This window comes from Triticum urartu, chromosome 4A (assembly GCF_056163025.1).
Source record: "Triticum urartu cultivar PI428250 chromosome 4A, HENAU_Tu73, whole genome shotgun sequence".
NCBI classification, from domain to species: Eukaryota; Viridiplantae; Streptophyta; class Magnoliopsida; order Poales; family Poaceae; genus Triticum; species Triticum urartu.
The window spans coordinates 590,675,876-590,702,328 of NC_141876.1; the positions used below are offsets into that span (position 1 = coordinate 590,675,876).

Below are 26,453 nucleotides of genomic sequence, written 5' to 3' on the forward strand. Positions count from 1 at the left end.
GAAGCTTGAGCGGGTCGGTGCGTCACAAAAAATAATTTTCATGGTCACAAATAATAAAATTGCCACGGTCTATAAACTAAATTTGGCATGACGAATTACTAAAAAATGCCATGACCCATGAATTAAATTTGTCGTGGTTAATTACCCAAAATTGCCACGGTCAATTAATAAAATTGGCCATGGAAAGTAGTTAAAAATACAACGGTAGTTTTAAATCTAGAAGAAAAAAATAGATGAAATATATCATGGCGACTTTAGTGTAAACTCTATGGCAATGATAGTGTAAATATCATGGCAACATTTGGCACAAAAAAGTCATCGAAACATATCAATATGAGATGTAATTGTGAAGATTTTATCGAGACGGATTTTTAAACGAAACTTTTACTTAAGAGATAAAACATTTTTAAGTCTGAGAAACCAAAAAGATTTCGCTTATGTCACCTGTTTGATGTGGCAATATAGGTGGTAAAGGAGACGTTTGGACCATGTTACTTCATGCCACACGTGTGGCAGGAACGCGTGCGTGCGAGTGAGGAGGATCTTGGGATGGGTCAGAAGCGGGCCTGGGTGTTGTCCGTACGCCCGCAAAGACCCCCATGTTTGTCTCTGAATTGTGGCAAAAAGTGCGTCCAGACCGCTATACAGACCGATACAGACCAACATTAGATGACACAACACGTTCGGACCACGCGGTCCAGACATATGCAGGCGATTTAAGGATTGATGTTGGAGATGCCCTTACAAAAAAACTGAACCAAATTTTATGGGCAGTTTTCGAGAATCTTGATTCTGGAGAACCCTATGCGAAAAGAAGTGCTAGTAAAAACCGTTGGAAAGTGGGAATACCATTGAAATTCATCAATTGCATTTCCAAAATACCAAATTATGACCGGGTATAAATAAATAAATAAATGAATGAAATGCATATCATAGTTGGAATGCATTTTCTTTAAAACAGACAAGTGCATTCGAAGCTTTTGCAGAGTGCGCGGAGAGATGCTTTTCCATTTTCCATTAGCCATGCAGAAATGGATCAGATATGTAGGCTGACGTGGCAGTAAAATCTGGACCGCGATGCACACGTGCGCAGATTGGTTAGTCCGTTGCTTGACGTCTCTCTACTCTTCTACTCCACCCCCGGAGCACATCTCTGCTCACTGCATTGCCCCGTTTCTCAGAGAGAGAGAGAGAGAGAGAGAGAGAGAGAGAGAGAGAGAGAGGAGGCTCATGGCGGCGGCGGTGGTGGCGGGAGCGCTCCGGCGGGGAAGAGCCGGCGCCGGCGGCGCGGCAGAGAGGACGCTGCGTAGGCTCGTGAGTCCCCTTTCCCCCTTCTCCCCTCCCTACGCGCGCGTTCGATCCGATCCGGTTCCGAGGTAGAGCCTCGTCCCCGTCCGAGAGCCGGCGACCGTGGCGATGACGGACGCACCGGTGGTGGTGGTGGTGGTGGCCAGCCGGACCAGCCCGACGACCGCGGCGAGGCGAGGGGAGGAGGGGCGAACCAACTCTGTCTCTCTGTCTTTCTCGGACAGTTTCAGTTCCATGACTGCCTACTCCGCTCCAGAGTAGCGTGGGAATGCTATAAGTAAAGGAAGAAGAATTTGCGTCTTGATCTTGTAAAGATTTTCACACGCGAATGGAATTACCAGAGTTCAGTGGTGGTACAATTCATTCCACTCCTCCTTGGATTGGATTGGGTTCAGGCTATTGCCTCACCTGTGCTAGGTTCAGGGTCCTATCCTATGAATTCATTTCCTTCGTATCCATCCTGTACATGCCTGCTACGGCCTCTTCCTAATGCTGCATTCTGTGTCTGTATCACCTGAGTGGAAGCTACCTTATGCCATTACTTCTGCTGAATTATTATTGAATTTCAGTCTTGCCTCAGCATCATCATCACCTAAAAAAACGTTAGTTTGCCCTGTGTCTCCTGCATGGTGGATCCGCCGCCGCAGGCCACGACCCTCGCAGCTTGACTCTGGTGTTCTCCTTCTTGCTAGGTGAGCACACTGATCATAGCGGAGCACGAAGGCGGGCTCGTGAAGCCCTCGTCTCTGAGCGCACTGGCGGCCGCCGAGGCCATCGCCAAAGAGAATAAGGTGTCTCTTCTCCTCGGTGGATCCGGACCGACTCTGCATAAGGCTGCCGAGCATGCTGCATCTAGCCACCCATTGGTCAATGAGGTATTGTTACTTACTGACTAGTCAGCTAGTATCTGTGTTTGCATAACTGCATCTTTCTTTTTCTTTTGCCATTTCAGTTCTGACTTCTGAGAGGGTGAAGAGAACTTGGCGAGAAAGGAAGCAGATGTTCATTTGTTTATCTGTCGGCTCTCTTGCGTTGCAGGTTCTTGTTGCAGATTCAGACATATTTGCACATCCTTTAGCCGAGCCTTGGGCCGAGCTGCTCCGCTCCGTGCAGCAGAAAGGGGGATACTCTCATGTTATAGCCTCTTCGACATCGTTCGGGAAGAATTTGCTTCCACGCGCCGCGGCTCTTCTAGATGTCTCCCCTGTCACGGACGTCACTGCAATCTCTGAGCCCCGGGTCTTTGTGAGGTACGATACTCCACTCCACTGTTTTGTATTGTTTTATCAGTAGTGATTCATCAACAATACAAGATGGACAGCAACCTTTGCTTTTATTCGTAGGGTAATCATCATATGCCTTGATGTTTTAGCATAGCCAACTCGATGATATATATCATATTTTGATTAATACATACTCTTTTTTAAGGCCAATCTATGCTGGAAATGCACTCTGCACTGTACGATATACTGGGGAGTCTCCTTGTATGATGAGTATTAGATCAACATCATTTTCTCCAGCTGCCGAGTCTATGTCAGAAACTAAAGTTGCGCCTATAACCCAGGTTGATCTCTCTTTCCTCAGTGAAGGTTTGTATAGTTTCCTCGCCATATTCTTTTATTATCAACACCCTTTTTTTATTTATAGAGTTGTTATTGTTAATTCTGCATTACCTTTCTTGGACCTTGGATCTATTAAGACGATATTCTGACTTCTGCAATAAAAAGTTCAAGGTCTGATTTGAGTATTACTAGATTTCCATTTCCAAGCACTTATTATGGTTTACGGTCCATAGTTCAGTCTTGAGCAGGCGCTCATGCTTGGGTGTGTGGGTGGTAGTGTCACTGGTGTGTGCGTGCATCTGCGGGTTGTATTTATTGTTACAAAACATGCTTTTACGGATCTATAAATGATGCCACGTATTTGTTAAACTCTTTCCTTCGGTGTGCAGCTAGCTCAAGGAAATCTTCATGGGTGAATCTTACATCCCAAGATACAGAACGGCCAGACCTGGCAAATGCACGCGTGGTAGTCACTGGAGGCAGAGGTTTGAAGAGCGCCGAGAATTTCAAATTGTTGGAGCAGCTGGCAGAGAAACTTGGCGCCGCAGGTTTGCGCTTTTACTTGATTGTCCATTGAACCTAGGTGACACTGAACCTGTGAAAGCCAGGCCTCGTGTAAAATCCATTCCTGTGCACACGGTTTTACGTTTTTTCCCCCTTGTGTAGTGGGTGCGACCAGAGCTGCCGTCGATGCAGGATATGTGCCAAATGAACTACAAGTAAGCTCCTCGAGTCTATCAGAGTGGCATAACCAAATACTGGCAACTAAATGATTCATGTTCTGATCTTGTCCCTAGCTTATGTACTCGGTATACAATCCCTCCCGTCGGTTACCATCTGATGTATCATCTTAACGCCCTGATTTCTCCGCAGGTTGGGCAGACCGGGAAGATCGTTGCGCCTGAGGTCTACATTGCTTTCGGGGTTTCAGGGGCGATACAACACTTGGCGGGGATGAGAGATTCCAAGTACATCGTGGCGGTCAACAAAGATATGGACGCCCCAATCTTTCAGGTTCAACTCCGCTCCCCCTGCAGACTGAGCTTGGAGCATCGAACCCCAAATATCGACCGCTGTTATTGATCCCGCCCTGGTTTTTGTTTCTGCTGCACAGGTCGCGGATTACGGGATCGTTGGCGATCTGTTCCAGGTCCTTGAGGAGCTCCTGGAGAAGATCCCAGACAAGAAATAAGTGTCGGGAGCGTGTCAATCATCCGTCATGTTCCTCGTCAATGCGTGGAAGGGGCTTTCGTCGAAATGTGTCATTGTTGTATGGTTGGCCGGTTAATAAGCACCTTGCTGGATAGCGGTGTGCAAGCAGCATAACTGGAGGAATGTGTTCACAGTTGACATTTTTGAAATCTCATCTCCCCAGTTTTGTACATATATGCACCAGAATATTGAGTGCATGTGAATAATAATGAAGTCATGGTTAATCCAGCTATTGGTACAACATTTGACTCACTACAAGAGGCTTGTTACTTGTACTACGAATTTTATTCATGGGGACCTGGCTTTGGAATCAGATATGCAAAGAGCAGGCTCCGAAAGGGAGATTGTTTGTGGTTGTGTGGTATGGTTAACATGCATCTCGCTGTGCACAAAATGATACGCACACACACACACGAGGACTTATATAAGAAATTTTGCATGGTAGTAGGGGCGAATAACTGCAGGTCTACGAGGTGTGGGTGCAAGGCTATGATATGATAGGCTGCCAAGAGCTGACGACAATGGCTGGTAGTACATACTTCCTCCGCCCCATAATAAAAGTAGCTAATACTCCCTCCGATTCCTAAATATTTGTCTTTTAAAGATTTCAAATGAACTATCATGTACAGATGTATAAAATGTAGATTCACTCATTTTGCTCCGTATGTAGTCATTTGTTAAAATCTCTGGAAAGACAAATATTTAGAAACGAAAGGAGTAACAAATAAGAGATCAGATCTCGACCACTTACTGTCGTAAAACTACATAAGCATGTACTGAGTAGATGTGCGCACCAAAGAAAAGGGTAAAACAGCTACTCCCTCCGTTTGTTTTATAAGACGTTTCAAACAGCTTGCTTTGTACTATTGAACGACGAGACGACCATGAATTCAGTTAAAGCGTCCAGGTCGAAGACCAAAGGTAGAAAGAAAATTAAACTAACTGCAATGCAACGGATGCATCTATCATACTCCCTCCATTCCAAAATATAATGCACCCACGCTTCCCAAGATCCAACTTTGACCATAAATTTAACCAATGAGACCAACTGCGACGGAAGAAAAAATTATATAATTGAAAACTTTTTTCGAATACGAATTCACTGATATAATTTTTGCTCCCGACGCAATCGATCTTGGTAGTTGAATTTACGGTTAAAGTTGAAGCACGTAGATAGAGGAAACACTACATTATGGAATAGAGGGAGTATCAAATAGATAGAAAGTTAAGCTACATGAGTAGTAAAGTACTCCCTCTGTAAACTACTATAAGAGCATTTAGATCACTACTTTAGTATTCTAACACTCTTATATTAGTTTACGGAGGGAGTAGTAGATACACAAAGAGGTGAGAATCACATCGCTTTGCTCTTAGCAAGCACAAAAATGTTATTCACATGACTAATTCCTTCAAAACACACGAGTGATGGCTGGACACGCAGCAACAGATTCTTGTGATCTATGACAAAGCAAGGTCCGAGTAGGGCGCTCTTACATCACCGCCCGCTCCTCCAGGGTGATATTCTGCATCAGCCCGAAGGCACCGGTCCCGGTCTTGGCCGGTTTCCCCAGGGACACGGTCGCCGAAGGGCCCGTGAGGTTGTCCACCTCCCCATGGTAGGCCGCCTCCATGATGAACCTCGTGGCCTGCTCGAAGCTCATCTTGCCAAACGGCGACGTGCAGAACCGGGCCATCCCGAGGCTGTTCATCGGTCGGTAGGAGCCTCCCGAGGTCATGTAATCAGCCGCTAGGCTCAGGTGCCTCGGGTCTACCTTGATGCCAAAGGGCTCAAATACGGCCTTCACCTCGTTAATGATGGTGGCCCTCGCAGCCTCCACCCCGTATGTCCTCAACATAGCATGTATGTCGTTAGATGTAAGCTTGCGGACGTTCAAGAAGTCCTGCAGATCCCAGAATACCTCAAAGTCCAGTCCTGACGTTTGCAGCCCTCGATAGGCTTCTTCCCTCTCTGTCTCTTTTTGCTTGGTTTCAGTTTCACCTTTCTTTTTCTTCTCTGGCCAAATAACATTACATAGACCTATGTTTTTGTTATGGGATCCACTGACAAATAGGGACCTCAATGTCTTCTGGGCAATCTGGAAAAGCAAAATTAAAGGCATCTTCTATCAGATTTTCTTATGCCCAAAGTTTTATAAATCCCATAGACTCGCAGAAAGCCTGGTCCGACTAACTTTCTCAAATACTGATTTAAATTGCCTACAAACTTCTAAATCCAAAACATAACATGATCCTAATCAAATGCATGTATCACTTCTAAGACACATAGATGGATTACTGCAATGCCATTACTCATTGGAACAATGTACAACTAAACTTACAAGATGTCAGCAGCAGTGCTTGCCGTGACACAATTGAACAGCACGAGAAAAGTTTAGACCATAAGCATACGGTGGGCATGATACAAGTTCCCCATGGATTCATAGTATAGGCAGATCAACACATGTTCAGAGAGGAACTAACAAAAAAAAATAACTTATGTCGTATTCAATTACTACCATCTGAAAGAAAAGCAAACATATAGTGTTCTGTTTATGATGAGGTACCTGGGATAGTAAAATATGTGGTTCCTTGTGCAAGATGTAGTGAACCTCAAAATTCAAATCTGCGCTTTCAACATGAACAGTCAGCTTTAACTTTTTGCTGCGTTTCTGGGTTATTTGTGCCTGCTTCTGCTCCTTCAAGTTTTCCACCGTTTCATTTCTCTTTTTCTTGAGTTTAGTAGCTGCCAGCCCGCCTTCTAATTTTGCAGTCTTGTTACTGGAATCTGACAAATGTCCTTCGTCATTCTCTTCTGATTCAACACCAGACTCAGCTGGATCATCCTCATTATCAAGTTCATGTTTTGTCTCTTCATCAGGGTCACTGTTCATGCCATCTTCATTTTCAATATCATCCTCATACTCCATCTCATCATTCTCTTGTCGTTTCCTCTTTTCTGCATCAGCTCCCAAGTCATCCTCATTTTCATCGTCACCATCACTCGCATCAGACTCGTCACCGTCGGTAGGTCTGCCCTCGGATTCTTCAGGACCTTCTGATGGTAAACTCTCAGTGTCCTTTACCCTTGTTTCCTGGATTCCACTAACTTTGTGTAGCAAATTTAGGTGTTTTTCGATTGCATATTCCATTGCATCAACAAACACAGTTCTCAAGGATGCTTGACACTCATCTACTGTAAGTTCCGACTCAGGAGGGTAACAGTCTGGTGAGAATAGTTTTAGATGCAACTTATAGAGACTCGAAATATGCCCATTACTGTTGTGAAAAGGAACTGTGCATACTTCAATTCCTTCCACAACATCAGCCAACGTAACACCCCTTAGTTTTTCGGCCAGACGTGCAGCATCCTTCCTAAATATCCACATGTAGAGAATTAGTGCAAGTATCTTGTTGAAATTCTTGTTTACTTTTTATAGAGGAAAGTTGATATCACATCTTTAAAATAAAAACAAATAAATCTCACCTCTTCTTGCCTTCATGCACAGGGCACTTCATATAAGGCGTGCCAATGTTAGCTGATGCTTTCATTAGGATTTCCTGTATGCGAGGCATCCCAAGTGTGACATTCATGTCCCCTCTTCCAGCAAGATGGAAAGTGTTGAGTCTGCAGGGCATGACAAAAATGTATACAAGAATTTTGAATGGGTCCCCAGATAAGAAATGCAATATACCCCGAAACAAATAAAAAAAATGGAGTCGATATTGAAGTAATGCACATAATATAGTTCTAGTTCATGTAAACAGATGTGCAGAAATGCTCTTACGTCATCTGCGTTGAAGGTTCTCCTAAGGATTGAGCAAGGATCACACCAACAGCTTCACCAGGATCTACAAGGCTAGCCACGTACTTGACTTTCAGTAACTTCATTAGTTCCTCCTCCTTGATGTTATAACGGCAGCGACACTTCTTTTTAAGCTTGCGGCAGCAACACTTGTTTTCTTTATGAAAATTTGTTGCGCTTTTGGTGAGCTCTTGAGGCAGTTTAGTAATGTATTTGGACTTGAATGACAGGGGATCGCCATTGTAGATATCAAGCTCACCCTTGTACCTGGCAAGCCTGTCAGACACAGCTTTTCTATTCTGTGATTTGGAACAAATTGCAAACAATTAGCAGTCCAATCAAACAAATGCATAGAGCAAGGCATACTACAAGTCTAACTTGGGTAGTTTTATAGTTGGGAATGTGAATGTCTTACATCAGCGAGTTCTTTAAACTTTTTGAGAAAGCTACTTTTATGGACATCAACTCCATCTTCTCCATAGCAGAATTGTATGATTGATCCATCAACATTACGCACAGAGTGATCATATGAAACGAACAATGATTCGAGACTTTTGATAAGACAACGCTGAAGATATCCACTACGAGATGTTTTGACTGCTGTGTCAATCAACCTGCAATGAACATACACAAGCTAAACATCATAACAACAAAAGCCACTGCACATGTAATAATGGATGGCTCTAAGGAGATGATATATCTGATTATAATGATGAGATGAGATTGCCAATTGAGGATATGAAAGTATCACTGTTATATGAGAAATATTTTCTTTTCCACCAAGAGAATAATAATTCTCCTTCGTTAATACTAAACAGGGATGCTGCAAACACACGAGAGAAGGCGATAACTGGAGGTAGATCAAATTTCTTGTGTTCCAACGGGCTTCACATCAACATATTATCAAATTTATCAACCACTCCATATCCAAATAGCATTGGTTCATCAAGAATACTTATGTCCACGGAGCAAGTTTAAAAGCTTGGCACGCCGATCCAGGCCAGAACTTAAGTATGATTTTGAGATGTCAACATTATTGTTTGTGAAGTGATTGATGCAAGAAAGAGTGTGCAATGTTGTGCGGAAGTAACATTGTTTTGTGTGTTTCCAATACTATGTCAAATAAGGGCAAACAAGCGAACGATTTATAATAGGAAGTAATTAGACCATTTGTGCAACTCACTTGTCTCCACTTCTAACAAATACGAACAGCCAAGTATGCCTGATATAAATCGATATACATTTAAAAACAAAACATCTGCTTAGAAACAAAGCTATAAATGTCAAACAACGCTGGGAAAGTGTATGCATTGATGCATAAAAAGGTAGTTTCTTAAGTATTAGAAAGAGCAAAGAAACCTTTACCCATTTCTGCCAGCCATACAATGGAAATAGTACTCTTGAGGGCGGAGACCAGTTAAAAATCTGTCACTGACGTAACCACCAGCTCTTGAAGAACCATCCCATGGTGGAAAGCAAGGTAATGACTTCCCAGATATCATTCGTGGAACACGCGCTCCTTCTAAATCTTGTGAGCCTAGCAATGACGAGATTTGTGTCATATTAACCTAGCAAGAGAAATGAAGTGGCAGGATATTAGGCCAAGTAGGTACGCTTCGAGTTTAGAATTGTATCTTCCATGAAACAATTCACTTTCCCAGGTCATCCAATATATTTCGAGTTCAATACAGAATATTGCATTGTTCAGCAACCCTGGAAAGAAAACTTACATCGCCTCCTTTTGCTCCAGTTGCAGTCATAAGAGTGAGACAATTTTTAGGAAAGGGCTTTTGTAGACCATAGGGAAACATGTTCTTATTGACCTTAGTTGTTAACCCATTTAGTTCGCTTAACATTGCTTTATCCAACGCAACGTTCGCAGATTCTCCTATTCTCCGAACAACCTTTTCGATGTTCATTTGCAATTCCACTAGATCTGCATAAAAATAGCAAATGTAATAAGGTTGCAGCTCCAATTTGAGTACAAACAGAAAGGCTGCTGTTGTGGGCTAAAGAGGTAGCCCAGCCCATTAATACCACAGATGGAAAGTAGGCTATTAGTATTATCGAAGCATCTTACGATTTTATGACTTCACCAGAGGCAAACAATACAAAAGTATCACAATATGACTTGTAAAATTGCTAGTACCACAAGAAAAATATGATTATATGTGATCCCACATTTGTAGCCCAGCCCAGATTAGATGTAGTCGCTGCAGATCAAAGAAACTAATAAACTGACTTATACCTTGTTCCTTGATGGATGTGGTACAAGGGATGCAGAGAAGTCTCTCAAGTAAGTCACTTGCTCAGCTGTCCACAAGATGAGCTCTCTTGTTCATGGGTGTATCATGGGCTATGCTTTGTAAATGGTAGCGCATCTAACATAATAACCTTTAAGAAGAAATCTATAGAATGTTTATGTTTTCCCAAACAGCTACGTCGATAATCCATTAGAATTATATTTATGTAATGTATAAATTTGTTATATTTTAAGAACTAATACTACGATCCAATAAAAAGTACTTTTGATTAGAATCCTGATACCGACAACATTGGTTATTGGGTAGACACAATCACATAGGTATGTAGGAAAGTGTTTTTGATTAAACAATGAGACCACTTTAATTGGAGAAAAGATAAAGTTTGTGTCTTGTGGTAAATCGAGTCATCCTTAACTAGCATGCAATCCATTTTTGTTCATGCAATAATAAATAAGAAGTTGTTAAGCGTGAGGGTCTCTTCGCGACAAGTACGAGCCCCGCCGCCAGTGACATATTAACCAGTATCCGGACAATTGTCCAACCCTAATCAGCCTGTTGTGAATCAAGCACGCACACATCGGCTGCATTTAGCTAAGTTGCAATTTCAAAAAATGCAAATCATCACAGGTAAAACTTACAACGTCGAAATATTTGTTATTCGTTGCAAGTACTAAGCGGAAGTGGCAACTCAGACAGCAAGCAGATGGATCTAGGATTTTCTTTAAATACTGGTCACATGCCGCAAAGGAACGAGAAATATTTTGATAACACACACCAAACATCCGGTCAGTATTCTAAAAGGCACTATGTTCTATTTCGCGGCACCACTATGCTTCGATGGTCCACTGCAACCTCAGCCCTGGCCACCCTTTAAAGTGTTACGCAGCCCAGCAACGCCAGAACTGCAAATTAGGCAGGTACCACAGCAAAAGCTACCTAGGTGCCCCCCTCATGCAGACTTCAGGATACTGTTCACAGACTGACAAGGTTTCTGTTTTCAGGACTAGTAACATCTCAAGAAAAGGACAGTTATTTTGGAGGAATTGCTATTTTGTTAGTTTATTTGGGAGCAATTGCCATTTTGTCAGTTAGCATCTTGTGAACGCAAGATGATTTGGGTCCTTAAGATCTGTGATTATTTTCTTCACTTCCTTCAGTTGGGACCCTTACTGTTCCCAAAAACCAAGCAAAAAACTATTTTTACTCATTAAACAATGGGATTGAGGATTTGATACTCCCATAGAGCATCTCAATGAGAGAGACTAGCTGTCCTCATAATCATTTACAAAATCATTATGAATTCGTGGCTTGCACACAAAGTATTTGCTGTCCAGATAATATTGAACAAACCTGTATCAACATCTTTCTTGCACAGAAATTTCTTATGGGCTTCTTCACTGTGTTCCTCACTTTTCGACAAAAAATCCGTCCTCTCATTATTTGACTCTTGGGATAGTAACAGATCATCTATTCCACAAGTAAATCCATGAAACTGCAAGAATTTAATGTATCTTAGACCAACAGTAACATAATTGCAACTAAAAGTACTGTGAAGAAACAAGACAAAACCCAAAGACAGTGTGCCAAAACCAAAGGAAGTTAAATTCATAATAATAGAACAACTTGGAATAAAGGTGACAACAAATAGGCCACAGCTTAGACACAAAGGGAAGTACATATTACTCCTGACCTTTGGCACTAGCCACTAGGGCTACTTAATCCCCTGACATTTGAAACCGAGTAATTCCACCCTCAACCTTTGTAAAAGCGGTTAAGTAACCCACCTGAGCATAAACCGCTACACCGATACCCCACCAGCAAACAACTCACACCATCAGCGAGCCACTACCAGTACTATTATCACATTATTTTTCCCTCTATTCCCCTTCTGCACAGATGGCGCAAAGAACAGAACCACGACCAAACCTCAACTTTTGAGCTCTGTTCCATTCCTTCTATGATTTAGACCATGATCTGGCAAAATTTCTTTTAAAGAAAATACTTTCATATCTACAGCATCATTAACGCTCTAAAAAATCCAGATCTTTATAGCTCAATTTTAGCTAAGCTACAACCTAGCACTAGTTTTCTTGCACGGCTCATGTCCAAGCTCCAGCCATGCATTTTAAACTGTCTTGCACCTTCTCTCTTGCCCTAGATAGTCTGCCAGCATCCAAACTGGCGCACATTCATCTATATGTGTTGCATCACTTTTTGCATGCAACTTCAAGTTACCATTATGACAAGAGTAATACTAACATTTAGATCACCAATATTTTACAGTTCAAGGATAGCATCTCACCACTGGAAACACAAATAGCAAAATATAATAGCCAGTTCCAAAAGGTTAGGGGTGATGTGTACATTGTTTTTCTAAAACATAGTGATTGATTAGCACCAAGCCATCCTAAATAAATCCAAACACTAGAATTATACTGTCAACCTGAATAGTGGAGTAAAAACAATTTTCATAATCCAATTACCCAAACCTATACTGGGTCGAGATTGCTTCAAGAGAGATCGACTGATATATCACGATGATAAAATAATTTCACTAACTTGCTAGTAAATGCTAATTAAATGATTTGAAAGGCGAGAACAGGAAAACATAATGTTCCAGTAGAAACGACAGCTATTAACGCCTATCTTATATTATCTTCTGGTTCACTAGTCCAAGCACTAGTTATAAAAAACAGATGACTGATTGAGCATCAAGTGAACCAATGCTATTTTTATAAGGAAAAACAGCAGGGCTTAATAAAGCATATTATAATAGGACAGTGCTCTAATAGTATGGTGTTACAAGCTTCAATATGCCAAAAGAAAGAATTAGGTACAAATAGGCAACTACTCCCTCCGTTCCAAAATAGATGAATCAACTTTGTACTAACTTTATACAAAGTTGAGTCATCTATTTTGGAACGGAGGGAGTATATTTCAATCAAAATAACTACGGCCTATTTGCTTAGGCAACACAAAAGTAAGTTGTATCACGCTGTTGTGGCAGCTGGGTAAGTTTTTCACATGATCTACCGCGGAATGACAATATGGTTCAGCACAGGACTAAACGTCTTCAGTTTGCCTCTTGCGGCGCTATATGACTCAAATAGACAACTCAACAGTGGATTGGCCCATTCAAAGTAGTCCGGTATGCAGATCCAGATTAGATTTCCTTTTCATTTCTTTATTTGCTACATAGCACGTCTAGATGAATTTCCAAGGCAGATTATCTGGTTGCATTGCCAATATGTGCTGCATGCTGGTGAAGAGTATCAATGGAATTCTTTATTTGCTCCAGATAGCCATCACGCTGGTCATGACTCATGAGTATTAAAGGAATACAGTCTTCCAACTAAAAAAGAGTAACTAAAGATGACTAGAAAATGCTTCATTTTTGCCAAAACATTCAAGAAGCACGTCTAAGGTCTAGAGTGTTTAATTGGTTCAACTGTTTTAGTAGCACCAAATTCAAGGAAGAGTAGACCGTGCTACTGTCTATCACTACTAGCCTAGCAGTCAGACACTCTACCTATAGTGAAAAGATACAAAAAATATGTTTTCAAAGTTACCTGCAAGAACAATGTAAACAAGCGGCTGAAAATCGAGAGCAATCTTCCAGCTGTATCTGCACCATAGAGTTCATGAACTGTATGTACTATCCCGTGATTCCCGAACTGGTTCTTGTCTATCATGCCCTTTAAGAGCTCATTATGGCGAATATATAAAACTAGTTCTTCAGGATCTCTAAGTTTTTCTCCTTCAGCAACATGGCGTACTTTAGCTGTTAGATATTGTACTGAAATTTTCCCTTTCATCTCCACAGTAAATGGTGGGTGGCCTTTCGTTAAATGGTTCAAGATGGTTGTTATGACCTGCACACAAAACAAAAATGCAGCTGACTTTAAAGCAATGTCAAGATCAAGACCAACAGTCACACATGTTTCTTTGTATAAACATCTAACCTGTTTTCCCGTCCACCGCTCTGGCTTCACAAAAGCTGGAGGAAGAAGTTCCAATGTGTCATCATCATTCACAATGGATACCCTTTTACCAGATTGACAAGGACCACGAGTTGAGGACACACAAGACCCATAGACAAGCTGACTGTATTCCTCACGGCTCAAGAATGTGTCCACTTTTGTCAGGAGAACAGCACCAACAATGTGGTCCTACAAAAATACAGAAACAACTGTTATTGCTTGTCAATATCACAGGCATGGCGAGTTTGCTAGTTAGAATAGATGCATGTGGCAACTGACTATACAACAGTTGACATGGTGAAAGACACATCTGCATATACATAGTGTTACCTGAATGAGACCTCTGACAGCCTCCCCACTCCTTGGACCAATGTACTGCTTATTTGCATCAACAATGTTGATGGCCTCAGCCCGAGATATTTCATCTTGCGGGAAGTGCACATTCATTTCATCCCCATCAAAATCGGCATTGTATGTACTAAAAAGAAACAAAATTATTTCATCATTTGATATAAGCAAAAGAAAATAACAGGGACATCTCCAAATACCTGCAATTGGCATAGTGCATTCGAATTGTCTTCTCTCCAGGCAACACACGAACAACATGGGCCATCATGCTGGGCTTGTGAAGAGTAGGCTTCAAATCACAAGCAGAGAGGGATTAGGGATGTAGACTAACAGTTCGCTGCATCTACAAAAGCTAAGTGTTAATGCTGTCACAAAAATCCTAAAGCAGTATGATTGGCAGCAGAGTGGTGAGTGGTTGCAACTCCAGCCAAAAGTTCACTATTAGATTGTGATGTTCATGTTTTGACTTTATAGTGAAACACATCCTGAAACTGGCAATGCCAAAACTATGAAGTTGGCCTGCCAAGTAGGGCTACAAGTCATGGGTCTTATGTCGTATGCAAAATTGCAGTTGATCTTGGTATTTATATCGTCTTAAATTTTAAATAAAACCATGAGATGAAAGCGTAGTTTTGCATGCACCTCATAGACCCAATATAGATTTGTATGTTTAGCTCTATGTACATAAAAGAATGAAGAAATTAACACAGCTACAAAAACTAGCATGTGGTGCCTGCCCGCACCTCATAATTACATATACTCCCTCCATTCCATTGTTGGAAGTTCTAGGTTTGTCCTAAGTCAAACAATTTAATTTGACCAAGTAAATAGAAAAATATGACAAACCTAGAACTTCAAGTATTTTGGATCAGAGGGTTTGCCTCTTTACAACAATGCTGCAAATAAATTATAAATGTGTATTTGCATGGAAAAAGTTGCATCGAAGAAGTAATAATAACAACATTAAAAAACACACTTTGCTAAAACAACAACGGAATGAGATTGAAGAAGGTTTTTCCTTTGTTTTCAAGTATTGCTACTGAAGAAAATGGAATGTTAAGCATGCTAGCAAAATATTTATACCTGTCTGTTGACCAGTACAATGTCACCATCTTGAATATGTCGATATACAACTTTGCTTTCAAATTCACATCTAGGGTCCTTCCCTGGTTGAGAAATTGATCCTCTAGAAGCAAGCAACGTCTTAGCAGTGGGATGACGTTTGGAATGGTCAGCCTGTAATTTATACAGGTTATTGTTAACCTTGTAGTGTGTCGCGCCAGGATGAATTTCGGCGCCATTACGTATAGCTCCTCGTAGATTTTTGGCATTCCAGGGCGTCACTTTCTGCTCACGAAAAAATATATCATGATGAATCCTGTAAATTACATACAAAACAAAAGAACAGCTTGGATACAGGTTAAGATATATCCATAAAAAGAGAAACATCTTCTGTATAATGGTGTGTCTTCTCTCTTCCCCGCATCTCCCAAAAAGGTGGGACGCAACTGCTAACTCAACAATAAGAAAAAGTACCTCTTATTTAATAACTAGCAACCAATCCAACTTCAATGTTGTTCAAGAAGAAAGGATACAAAGTTACCAGGAGTCATGTGCTTTATTGGATAGGATAACACTAGTAAGATAGCATGTCTACAGCGGTAAAGAAAAGGCTGGTGGATATTTCAAATATATTTAGAGCACAAACATAAACATAACCATAGAAATATTAATTAAATGTCAATACAGAAGAAAATGCAGGTCAATCCATGATGAAAGTACCTCAGGATAAGTCAGCTTTGAAGCAGCAGCAGGAGGAATGCCAATTTCGTTAACAGCCAAAAACGGATCCGGAGATATAACTGTCCGGCAGGAATGATTAACTCTTTTGCCCATTATTTTCTGTCGAACAATCCCGGTTTTCTTATCCACCAATTGCCGTACACCATGACCATCTTTATCGCTTTTTACTGCCACCAGCATAAACATTTCGGAAGAGTCAGACTTCTTAGTGGGGATAAATGTATAAAATGCATGTAAAACCAAGCCCATTAGTGAAGGCAATGCTATAGTAACCATAAGACTTCTACTAAAAACAATCATAAACATTATCAATGACAACAAATATATCTGCATGTGCATCATAATTCTTCAACGCAAGCACAAACAAATTTCTGAGCATTTCCTAAGTTGATACTCCCTCCGTTTTAAAATATAATGTGTTCTATTTTTTGGAAAGTCAAACTCCTTATGTTTGATCAAGCTTATTGAGAAAAGAATCAACATCTACAATACCGAATCAGCATCAGTGGATTCATCGTGAAATCTATTTTACTTATTTGGTATTGTAGGTATTAATATATTTTTACTATAAACTTGGTCCAACATAAGAAGATTTGACTTTTAGAAAAAATCAATACATCCTACATTTTGGAACGGAGGGAGTAGGTCATAACAATGCAGCCAAATAAGCAAGGGCACTACATTCACATTAATCACTGCCCATAAGAAGGGCACATAACAATTCAATTCTATTGGCGCTACGTAATTCCTGTTCTTAACTAATATATATAACCCTGAAACTAGGTGATCTAGTTGAGAATAGAGGCAAGAAACTCCAAGGCAGAAAGAACTCTACCAAATTATAAGAGCATAATCTGATTAGGGTCGAAATTGTAGAAGCAAGAAGCAATCCAATCCATATTATCATGAATTGCCATATATGACTGCATATAAACAACTGAGAACAAACTGGTAACAGCTACCATGTATAGCATTCCGAAACTTGATTCAACCAGTTATCTAAGTAGAGGAATCCAGAGATACATGTAACATGTTTGCGGTTTTTTTTGGTCGAGTGTCAGAACAAAAAGGGATGGTCTAATTCATTAAAGGAAAGAAAGCATACTAACCAAGGCCTTTACTACTATCGTAAAATAAATTTACACTTGTTTGCAGATCCCTCCATCTTGTAAGAATATCCATGTGATTAGGATTGTCATGCTGTAGCGCAAGATTGGCCTCTTGCACTTTACTTAGCATAACATTTTGTGGATGTTCCATAATCTATACCCAAACAAATTAGCATGATTAGTTTAGAAGAAGACTCGGTGAATTAGTACAACTATATGGTCTACTTACTCCAAGGCTAGAGTTAGTTGAGGGACGGAATCTATTTGGTGGCACAAGCATACTCTTCAAGAAAAACATCTCATAGCCCCTCCTCTTTTCTGATACACATAAATTCTTCTGAAAGTCGCATAGTAACATGCAGAACCTGGCTTCCTTTTCCCACAGGTCTTTGAGAATAGATTCAACCTGACGCAGTTCAAAAAGAAAGAACTCAGTCATATGCTGCCTGTAGAACATGCACAAGGCATCTCAATGTGACTTCAAAACCAAAAAGGAAATGAAAATGCAACCTCTGTAGCCAAGAGAGGCCTATCATCAGAAAGGTCTTTTGTTTGATTGCTTGATGCTTTAACTCTATCATCCGTAAGACCAGAAACACCAGTTCCATTTGGGTTGGAAATATGGCCATCTCCTTCAAGATTATAATCGGTGATTGCTTTTCTTCTTACAGCAGAACCATCTGTACCCTGCAAATCACGTACAATGAGGACCTATGATGCAAGAAAATGCTATACACATAAAGACTGTGAGATGATGACATCAAGGATTAAATCACACATGCAAAACATGAAGTAGAGGTGGGCAGTAATAGTGTTGATCAAGGCACTATGAAACCTAGAGATCACAATGTAAGGCATCCAAGATGATAAAACAAGTGCAAGTATATATAGAACCCCAACAAGGATATGCAGAGTAGCTAGTAACAAGCAAACTTGTAGAATGGTAGAGTAAGAGAAAAAGCACAGCTACAAGATTATGTCTAGCTTTCATTGGTTTAATCGGAAATTTTCTCGCCTTCTCTATTTAATTTTGTATTCCTTTTGGTTGGAGTAGTTCTTGTTGGGTTTCATCTAGTGAACAGGAGGAATAATAGCAATATACAGAGCCGCAGTTCATAGGAAAATTTGGCCTATCCTCTGTCCTAATGTGCCTAACGTTATTAGTTTGTATATAGAAGGTAGGTAAGTACACCTGGTTTACTCAGGAACACTGAAATTCAACATATTTAAGCAGAAGCAGGATGAAGTAGGTCCAGGTTTTCAGACAATGACAGTGGTACAGCTCGAGACATACCTGAATGGTGAGCCAACCATATATCTGGCATTTGATGGGCGGGTTCTTCATGCCGCAGTTTGCACACTTGTTCACCCGCTTTTTCATCAGCTTGGAGAAGATAGAATGGGCCTCTTTCAACTGGATGGATGTCCAGATTTTGTTCCCTCGGTCAGAAGGGGACGCCGGTTTATCAACCGAACCGTCCTCGTCCATTTCAACGCTTTCCTCCGAAACAGCGGAATCTTGCAAGTTCTTGGCCTGGACAACATCGCCCCTCGCCAGCAGCTCAAGCTCACGGGCGTACCTGTCGACCTGACAACGAAAGGCCCGAAATCATACAATGAATCCATGGAAGGGGAATTATCACATCACCACTGCCAGGATGGACAACGAGAGGCGTTACCAGCTGGGCGCTGAGGCGGAACTTGCGGCAGGTGAAGCAGGTGGAGCGGAGGAGGTCCCGGAGGGTGTCGAAGAGCAGCGGGTTGAAGAGCGGCTTGGAGAGCTCGATGTGGCCGAAGTGGCCCGGGCAGTTGCCGGGCTGCTGCGCGCAGGTCTTGCAGCTGCTCGGAGTCGGGACGGCACAGAATCATCCATCAATCTAGTCTAGCAACACCGGAAGGAGAAGAGACAAGGGGGAGAAGGGGGGAGGCTGGCTTACGTGTCGTTGGCGTTGACGGGGCCCATGGCGGGGTCGAGCAGGCCGCCGGGCACGGGGCACATCTTGGCGTCGAGGCGCTCGGACCTGGTGAGCCGCTTGACGCTGAGCCGCCGGACCTCGTCGTCGGTGTAGAAGCCGAAGAGGATGGAGTCCACCTCCACCGACGTCGCCTGCTCCTGCTCCTGGTGAGGAAAAACAGACAGACACACACGGACGGACGGGGTTATTACGGCCTGAGAAATCGCCGGCGTGCGGCGGGGACGAGGGAGGGAGGGAGCAGGAACTCGCCATGGCGCGCCGCCGCCCGCCGGCGTTGGAGAGGAGGGGGTGGGGAGGGGGGCGTCGGAGCGGTTCGCGGCGGCTAGGGTTTTTGCGAGAGGGAGGGAGGAGGGAGGGAGAGGGTTTAACGCTCACCACCGCGGCAGGCCCATCGTAATAAGCCCATGCCTCCCAGCGTGCGCGCGCACGGGAGGCGGTGGCCTTAAGTGGGCTCGCTGTTCTCAAAAGATTAACCTGGCTTGGCCCGACCGACCGAATTCATCGGCCCGTCTGGCTGCGTGGTTTTCATTATTATAATACTTTCTCCATTCCTAAATATTTGTCTTTCTACATATTTCAACAAGTGAACAAAATGAGTGAATCTACACTCTAAGATATATCTATATACATATCTGTATGTGATAGTCCATTTAAAATCTCTAAAAAGATAAATATTTAGAAATGGAGGGAGTAGATAGTAGTAGATCTTATTGCGAGGAACTCGCCTTTTCTTAACCCAGAAAAAACGAGGAACACACTTTTTTAACCTTGTGTGTGATGAACTTTTTTTCCTAGGAAAACTTTCAATCTATTCATTATCAATCACGATAGTACAATGAATACGAGAAATAATAAAAATTACATACAGATTCGTAGACCACGTAGCGACGACTATGAGTACTGAAGCAAGCCGAAGGCGCACTCCGGCATCGTCCCTCCCTCACTGGAGTTATGTAAAACTTATTGAAGTAAACAGTCGGGAAATCGTCGTGCTAAACCCTATAAACCAACACATAAAACTGTGTGTGATGAATTTTGCTCGATCGTTTAAAAACTTGGTGCCATGCGTTGTAAAAAAAACAGAACTTGGTGGATGCTCGGCAGCTAGCTAGCCGCATGTATTTTCTTCCCTTATTTATTTGTGCAACTAGCTACTGTCCCCGGTTATTTTTAGTCTGCATATAAATTTTGTCAGAAATCAAAATATCTCTATTTTGATCATATTTATAGAAAAGAGTATCAATATTTACACTGCTAAATTAATATTGTTACATTCATTGCGGTTTCATAGTGTATATATTTGGTGTTGTAGATGTTGATATTTTTTAATACAAATTTGATCAAATTTTATAAAGTTTGATTTGACACAAATCTAATACGGGGAGTAAAAAGGACAGGAGAAAGTACTAAATTAGAACTGATTGCATCATCACACGGCATTCAAGGAAGCACCCACTCACTTTAATCGATCTCTCAACATCTACTATAACACTCAGCTCCCTAGGGGGTAAAGGCCTCTCAACAATTGAGGACATTGGTCTGGATTGTTTCCCAACAGTTGGCCGGCAATTTTTCAATGAGCTCTCTCATTCAAATGAGGTGTTTAATTTTAAATTTGGTCACGACTCAAATCAATCGGCAAGAACCAGCTTTTAAAATTATAGCGGTCTTATGCATGCTCTTATTACCTCACAAAAAAAATGCCAACATGCAACATTGTAGCATCAATATAATTTTTGGTTGAGTTCCAATTTTTGATTTGGTCAACAGTTTCTCAAGGAGCTCTCCCATTCAAGTGAAGTTTTAACTTTTTGAATTTGGTTCGTGATTTTGACTGGTAATGATTTATCATATCAATCGACAACAATCAGCTTGTAAAGATACACCAGTCTCGTGCTCTCTCATCACGTGATAAAAAAATGCTAACACACGGCACTATAGCACCAATACCCTACATAGTGTGGGTTCATTTGCAGATAACACATGACTATACTCCCAGAAAGAGACCACCAAAATAACAGATTGTTAGAAGAGAAAACACACTTCATCTTCTCCCATACACACCAAACAAATTTTTGTATTAAGTCATAACAACACCAACCGCACGGCGAAGCACGCCCATTCCTTCTAGTATATAAGAAGTAAGGAGATCAACAACTCTGAATGGTAGGGCCATGCCTTAGAAAACCAAGGGTGGGTGTGAAATAAAAATTTAGGCCCCGTGTCTAAATGTGTCATTCAAAATATTTAAACTTAAATCATTTCGGCAGTATTGTGACTTTTTCAAAGGACCTGAATTTTTAAAAAGAATCAGGACCTTAAAGAAACAACTCAATGAGATAATCATTCGATGACACCAATACATAGGTGATTGCAGCAGCCTTGTAGTTCATTGCTCTCTTCTACGAATTTGTGAAGCCACCAACGGAGAATCAAGGAGGAGACAAAAGGAGTAAGGGCGTCTGGAATGCTGACCTCAAAACCGCACACCGAATCGGGGGGGGGGGGGGGGGGTAGTCTACCAGCACTGATGCGGGAGCCGGCCATCCAACTGTACCCGCACTCATATCAAAACAAAGTTCAACAAATACTACACCATACTATAATGATCACAAAAGGAAGCAAGAGAATATGCTATTGCATATATTAATCCTTGCGCTCTTACACCAGTGAAATGCCAATTAGCATCTAGTATAAACGAGAATGACAACAATATTTAGGGAAAAGTCCATTTTGAACCTTAAACTTGTAGAGCTTAGCTAAATCAAACCCCCAACTCTGAATCCGAGTTGTTGGCACACTGAACTTATCGATCCCGGTCTAAACATCGAACCCCGGAGTTGTTTGGTGCACTGGGGAAGCGAGGATCCTGGGATTACCACATCTCTCACATCGCTCCTTTGGTGGCCCGGCCAACCTGAAAAATAGTCACGACTTTTCTTTTGAAATTTGAAAAATGTGCGTGATTTTGAAAAATCTTTGCAAATCTGAAAAAAAATCAGAAATTAAAATATGTTCTTAAATACGAAAAATCTTTAGGAGTTTGGAAAAATGTTCGTGAACTCAAAAAATGTTTGCAAATAAAAACAATTGGAAGTAAAAACATTCTCATAATTGAAAAATCTTCAGGAGTTTGGAAAGATGTTCAGAAAGTTTTTAAAAATTTCGAAGTTGAAAAATGATCAACACATAGAATTGAGCATGTGTCATAAAATGCTCATTGTATATAAAAAATGTACATCAAAGTAGATACATAATGTTCATGTGTTTTTTTATAATAAGAAAAGGAAAAATATAGAAAGAAATAAAAATAATTAAGAAAATAAAAAACCTAAGAAAATTGTAAATAAAATAGAAATAAAAAAGGATATAAAAGTGATAATAGAAATTACAGAAACAGAAAAAAGAGACAAAAAATGTTCTACTAGGCGGCCCGCACGAGACTAGAGGTGGAAGATAAATATGACAGGCGGGTCAAATCAATCCACGAAAGTAGAAAATTATGATATTTGTGTGTGTGTGTGTCTATATATATTTCATGTGAAAAACAGCTTCAACATTCGATTTAGACCGGGATTGATAAGCTTAGTGTACCAACGACCGGGATTCCGAGTTGATGGTTTGATTTAACTAAGCTCTACAAGTTTAAGGTTCAAAATGGACTGTTTCACAACATTTAACAAGTCATTCGGATTTTCCCCTTCCTTATTACATACATGTCTGCAGATACAGATTTTTAATATAAATCAGAAAGCAAAGGTGGTAAAAAAAATTCTCACTTAGTTCTTTCTTGTAGGAGTACAAACAAAGAAAATAAAAGATGAGCAGATCTTTTTATTAGACAAGGCGTTAAAAAAAAGAGAAGGGAACTTGTAGTACTTAATTGAGAAAAAATGTCCCCGTAAGGTGTTCCCGGGGGTGGGAAGGTCCAGGCTTGATTCAGGTCAGGTGGGACGGTGCGCCCAGCTGCGTAGACAGTTGTCAAGCGCCATGGGCTCACGATGCTTACTTGGACTAGTAAGTGTGCACGTGCACGCACGTCTCGACAAATATTACAATCCTATATGAGAATTCACGTGCATAGGAAAAACATTATGATAACAATAAAAAATACTACAAATCATCTATAATTTAATTAAGTTCCAAGAAACGCTATAATTTAGCATTGTATGCATAGAGTAACGACACAAGAAATTATCTTAGTAATTAATCACTAATAAGCTTATGCAATTCTCTTGGATGTTTTCTCCAGCTTCATTCTCGATGTAGTTGAGCAAGTGCACCACAAGTGGTATTATGAGAATCAACATTCATGCACCGTATCTGGCATTATAAAATAAGTTTTGATGGAGGGAGTCAATAAGTATCATGCATATCATCATGCATAGAATTTTACTTATGCTAATCTTATTGTTGAAAAAGAAAGGCTTCCTAGGCCGCCAACCTCTATCAGATTTGCAATGTCATTAGATAATTTTCTTATATCTCCCTGCGACTCTGCATGCTGATTTCCCCCCAACATGATCCAACAACAGTGCCTTTATAAATAAAGCAACTCACTCGCAAAAAAATTTAAAGCAACTCAAAGTGGTGCTGTTAATTGACAGGGTACTCTCTAACCTTGTTTGCATTCATGAGTTGCAGCTACAATCTCAGACGACCACGCCTCCCTTATAATACATCTTATTCATAAATTTGTTTAGGTATGGTTGCAAATCTTGCTAAAGATCGATGCTTCAACACTGACCTTTGTGGGAGCATGAACTGAACACCATAATCTAGAAAAGAAACAAGTTCCTTATAAGGAAAAGAAACAAATGGCATGGAGATGAATAATATTTGTAGTTATTCACTTGTAAGCACCACCAAAATAAGCTAAAGCTTACACCGGTTTTGGGAAATTTCCACCAAATCTTAAACCACCCCGTAAAAAAAAATCTTAAACTAATGCTTAATCTCAAACCAAGAGGAAACATCAAACCTGGGAAAAGGAAATTGAAATAATGTGTGTCTTCTCATTTGTTTCATTCAAAGCTAAAGGAAACTAAAATCTGATACATTTGTAAACTCCACAAAACATGAAGGTGGATCAGACCGCAAAGTACCTCCACATTGCAGTAAAAGGTACTGGTACGAAATGTAGATAGATAAAAAGATCTGGTAAAGAACCTAGATCGAGGGTATAGAAAATCGAAAACCCAATAGATACATACAATTGATTCTTAAAAAAAATACAATTGAATGAAATCTAAGCAGGTGCCACTAACCTCTCCTCTTGGTACTCTTGTGCAGACTGAACACAAACAACCCAGCCTGAAACAATGGAAGCATAAATGTATACATTATGAGCTTACGGCGGCAACACCGCTAATTTGGGAATCAAATATACCATACGCATTTTTAACTTCAACTTACAAATGAACTTAAAAACTGGAGTTCGAAATATAAAAAAAATCTTTTGCGGTATGAGAAATACATAAATGGGTAAAAAACAATTAAATTCGATTTACCGGCACTCAAAGACAGAAATTTGGAAGAGGGTGAATGATATGATAGATTATTCTCGATTTCTCAGAAGAAGAAACAATGTGGAGTATGAAACATTAACTAGCACAACTACTGTATGTCAGTAGCAAACATTGGTATGAAATAGATGTCTAGTTCTCCATTGGCAACGCATCTTATTTTTCTTTCTCTCGTTGCAATAGCAAAAATAGAAGAATTTATGTAAGTGGACTGAAGTTGTTTCGACTGCCTGGATAACAAAATATTGGGGGATTTAACATCAACGCATTGTAGTACCAAATACAAGCTGGTTAGATAATAAATATTAGGGCATTTACAACAAAAAAAATGGTTGAAGAAAATAGTATAAGGATAGAACAGTAGGCCTACTGTATTTAGTAGACATACAAAGAAACACAGAGAGAGTGAGTAGAGGACGCGTCAAAAAAAGTGAGTAGAGGAGCAACTGAACATGGAAAGCATGGAGGAGTCGCTGCAGGCAGGTGTAGAGAGGATTCAGGGGTTGGCCGGACTGACCTGCGACGCCGTTGCCGTCACATTCGCCGTCACGTCGCCTACTTGTTCTCCTCTCTGTTTAGTTTGTGTGGCTAAAATAGAACGCAGGGGGAGGAACAGGACTTACACTGTTTATCCATGTTGAACAAAGACATCTTGCGGGTGTGAGTTGTGACAGTACCGGCCGGGCGGCCGGCCATGAAGGGATGATAGCGGACGAAGTACACAACCAACAGCTCCTTCTCCAGCTTTGGATCCGGCTGAGGAGCGGAGCCGCCGACGGGCCTGATGCCCAAGATGGTACGGGTCCCATTGGACGACTTCCGTCCACCATGGGGGCGACGGTGTTGCAGGCGAGGTCAAATATAGGGCCCGGTTGCCGAGGTCCTTGGAGGCGACGATGAGGTCGCGGAGCGCGGCGTGGTCGAGGTCGGCGTGCCAGCCCGGGTCGGCGTGGGTATGTCTGGAGCGGTGGAGGATCAGGGAGAGGGCGGCGGACACGACGCGGGGGTAGCCGCTGCTTCCGCCGGCCGGGGCATAGATGTCGACATGTTGTACATGATGCTCGCCTCCGCCTTGGGCGGCCACCAGGTCAAAGTCGTCTAGGCACTGCAGCACCACCATCTTCTTCCAGTTCCTCGTCTTCGGTTGCGTCGACAACGACGGTGACTCCGCCGTGATCACCTTCCCTCTCTTCCGCTCTCATATTCTCCTGTGATTTTTTCTTGCTTTTCCCCATGGTTTTGTTCACGTACGTGGGATCGCCGGAAGTTGCCCATGGCTCCTCCTCTGTTGATCTGATGAAGCGCGCGGAGTCGCAGGTTAGTGATCGATCCATGATGGGAGTTTATACAATCTGGGCGGACCGGCGGAGAGATGATTAGATTGATGCTGCCATCCCTCTTTCTACTCTCCCTTTTCCTCCCTCCTCCTGGCCGCCTCTCCAGACCTCGGCACCTGGTGCACCTCCCGCGGCGGCGAGGTCATCGTCCAGGAAAGGCGACGGTGCTGCCGTGCGGCCAAGGAGCCCTCATTGTCTTGGAAGGCGGCGTCTGACCGGGTGAAGA

The 26,453-nt window shown here is 41.5% G+C and overlaps 2 protein-coding genes across 2 annotated transcripts; one reads left to right on the forward strand and one right to left on the reverse strand.

Annotated features, from left to right (window-relative positions):
* The first annotated feature begins 1,157 nt into the window (after positions 1–1,157).
* Positions 1,158–4,323, forward strand: ETFALPHA (electron transfer flavoprotein alpha). Its single transcript, XM_048716778.2, has 8 exons — positions 1,158–1,314; positions 2,001–2,183; positions 2,347–2,558; positions 2,737–2,897; positions 3,260–3,418; positions 3,537–3,589; positions 3,744–3,884; positions 3,985–4,323. Exons 1-8 carry the CDS (start codon positions 1,231–1,233, stop codon positions 4,060–4,062), a joined length of 1,071 nt encoding a protein of 356 aa, XP_048572735.1. The 5' UTR covers positions 1,158–1,230; the 3' UTR covers positions 4,063–4,323.
* A 1,107-nt stretch (positions 4,324–5,430) lies between these two features.
* NRPA1 (nuclear RNA polymerase A1) lies at positions 5,431–19,738 on the reverse strand. Its single transcript, XM_048716776.2, has 21 exons — positions 19,615–19,738; positions 19,327–19,508; positions 19,069–19,228; positions 18,684–18,977; positions 17,900–18,076; positions 17,619–17,795; positions 17,390–17,543; positions 16,260–16,447; positions 15,561–15,824; positions 14,678–14,766; positions 14,460–14,607; positions 14,112–14,318; positions 13,719–14,021; positions 11,500–11,641; positions 9,616–9,821; positions 9,251–9,453; positions 8,301–8,499; positions 7,868–8,184; positions 7,567–7,707; positions 6,647–7,454; positions 5,431–6,178 (listed from the first exon to the last, which is right to left on the reverse strand). The coding sequence occupies exons 1-21, from the start codon at positions 19,615–19,617 to the stop codon at positions 5,573–5,575; spliced, it is 4,968 nt and encodes a 1,655-aa protein (XP_048572733.1). The 5' UTR covers positions 19,618–19,738; the 3' UTR covers positions 5,431–5,572.
* Between the last annotated feature and the right edge of the window lie 6,715 nt (positions 19,739–26,453).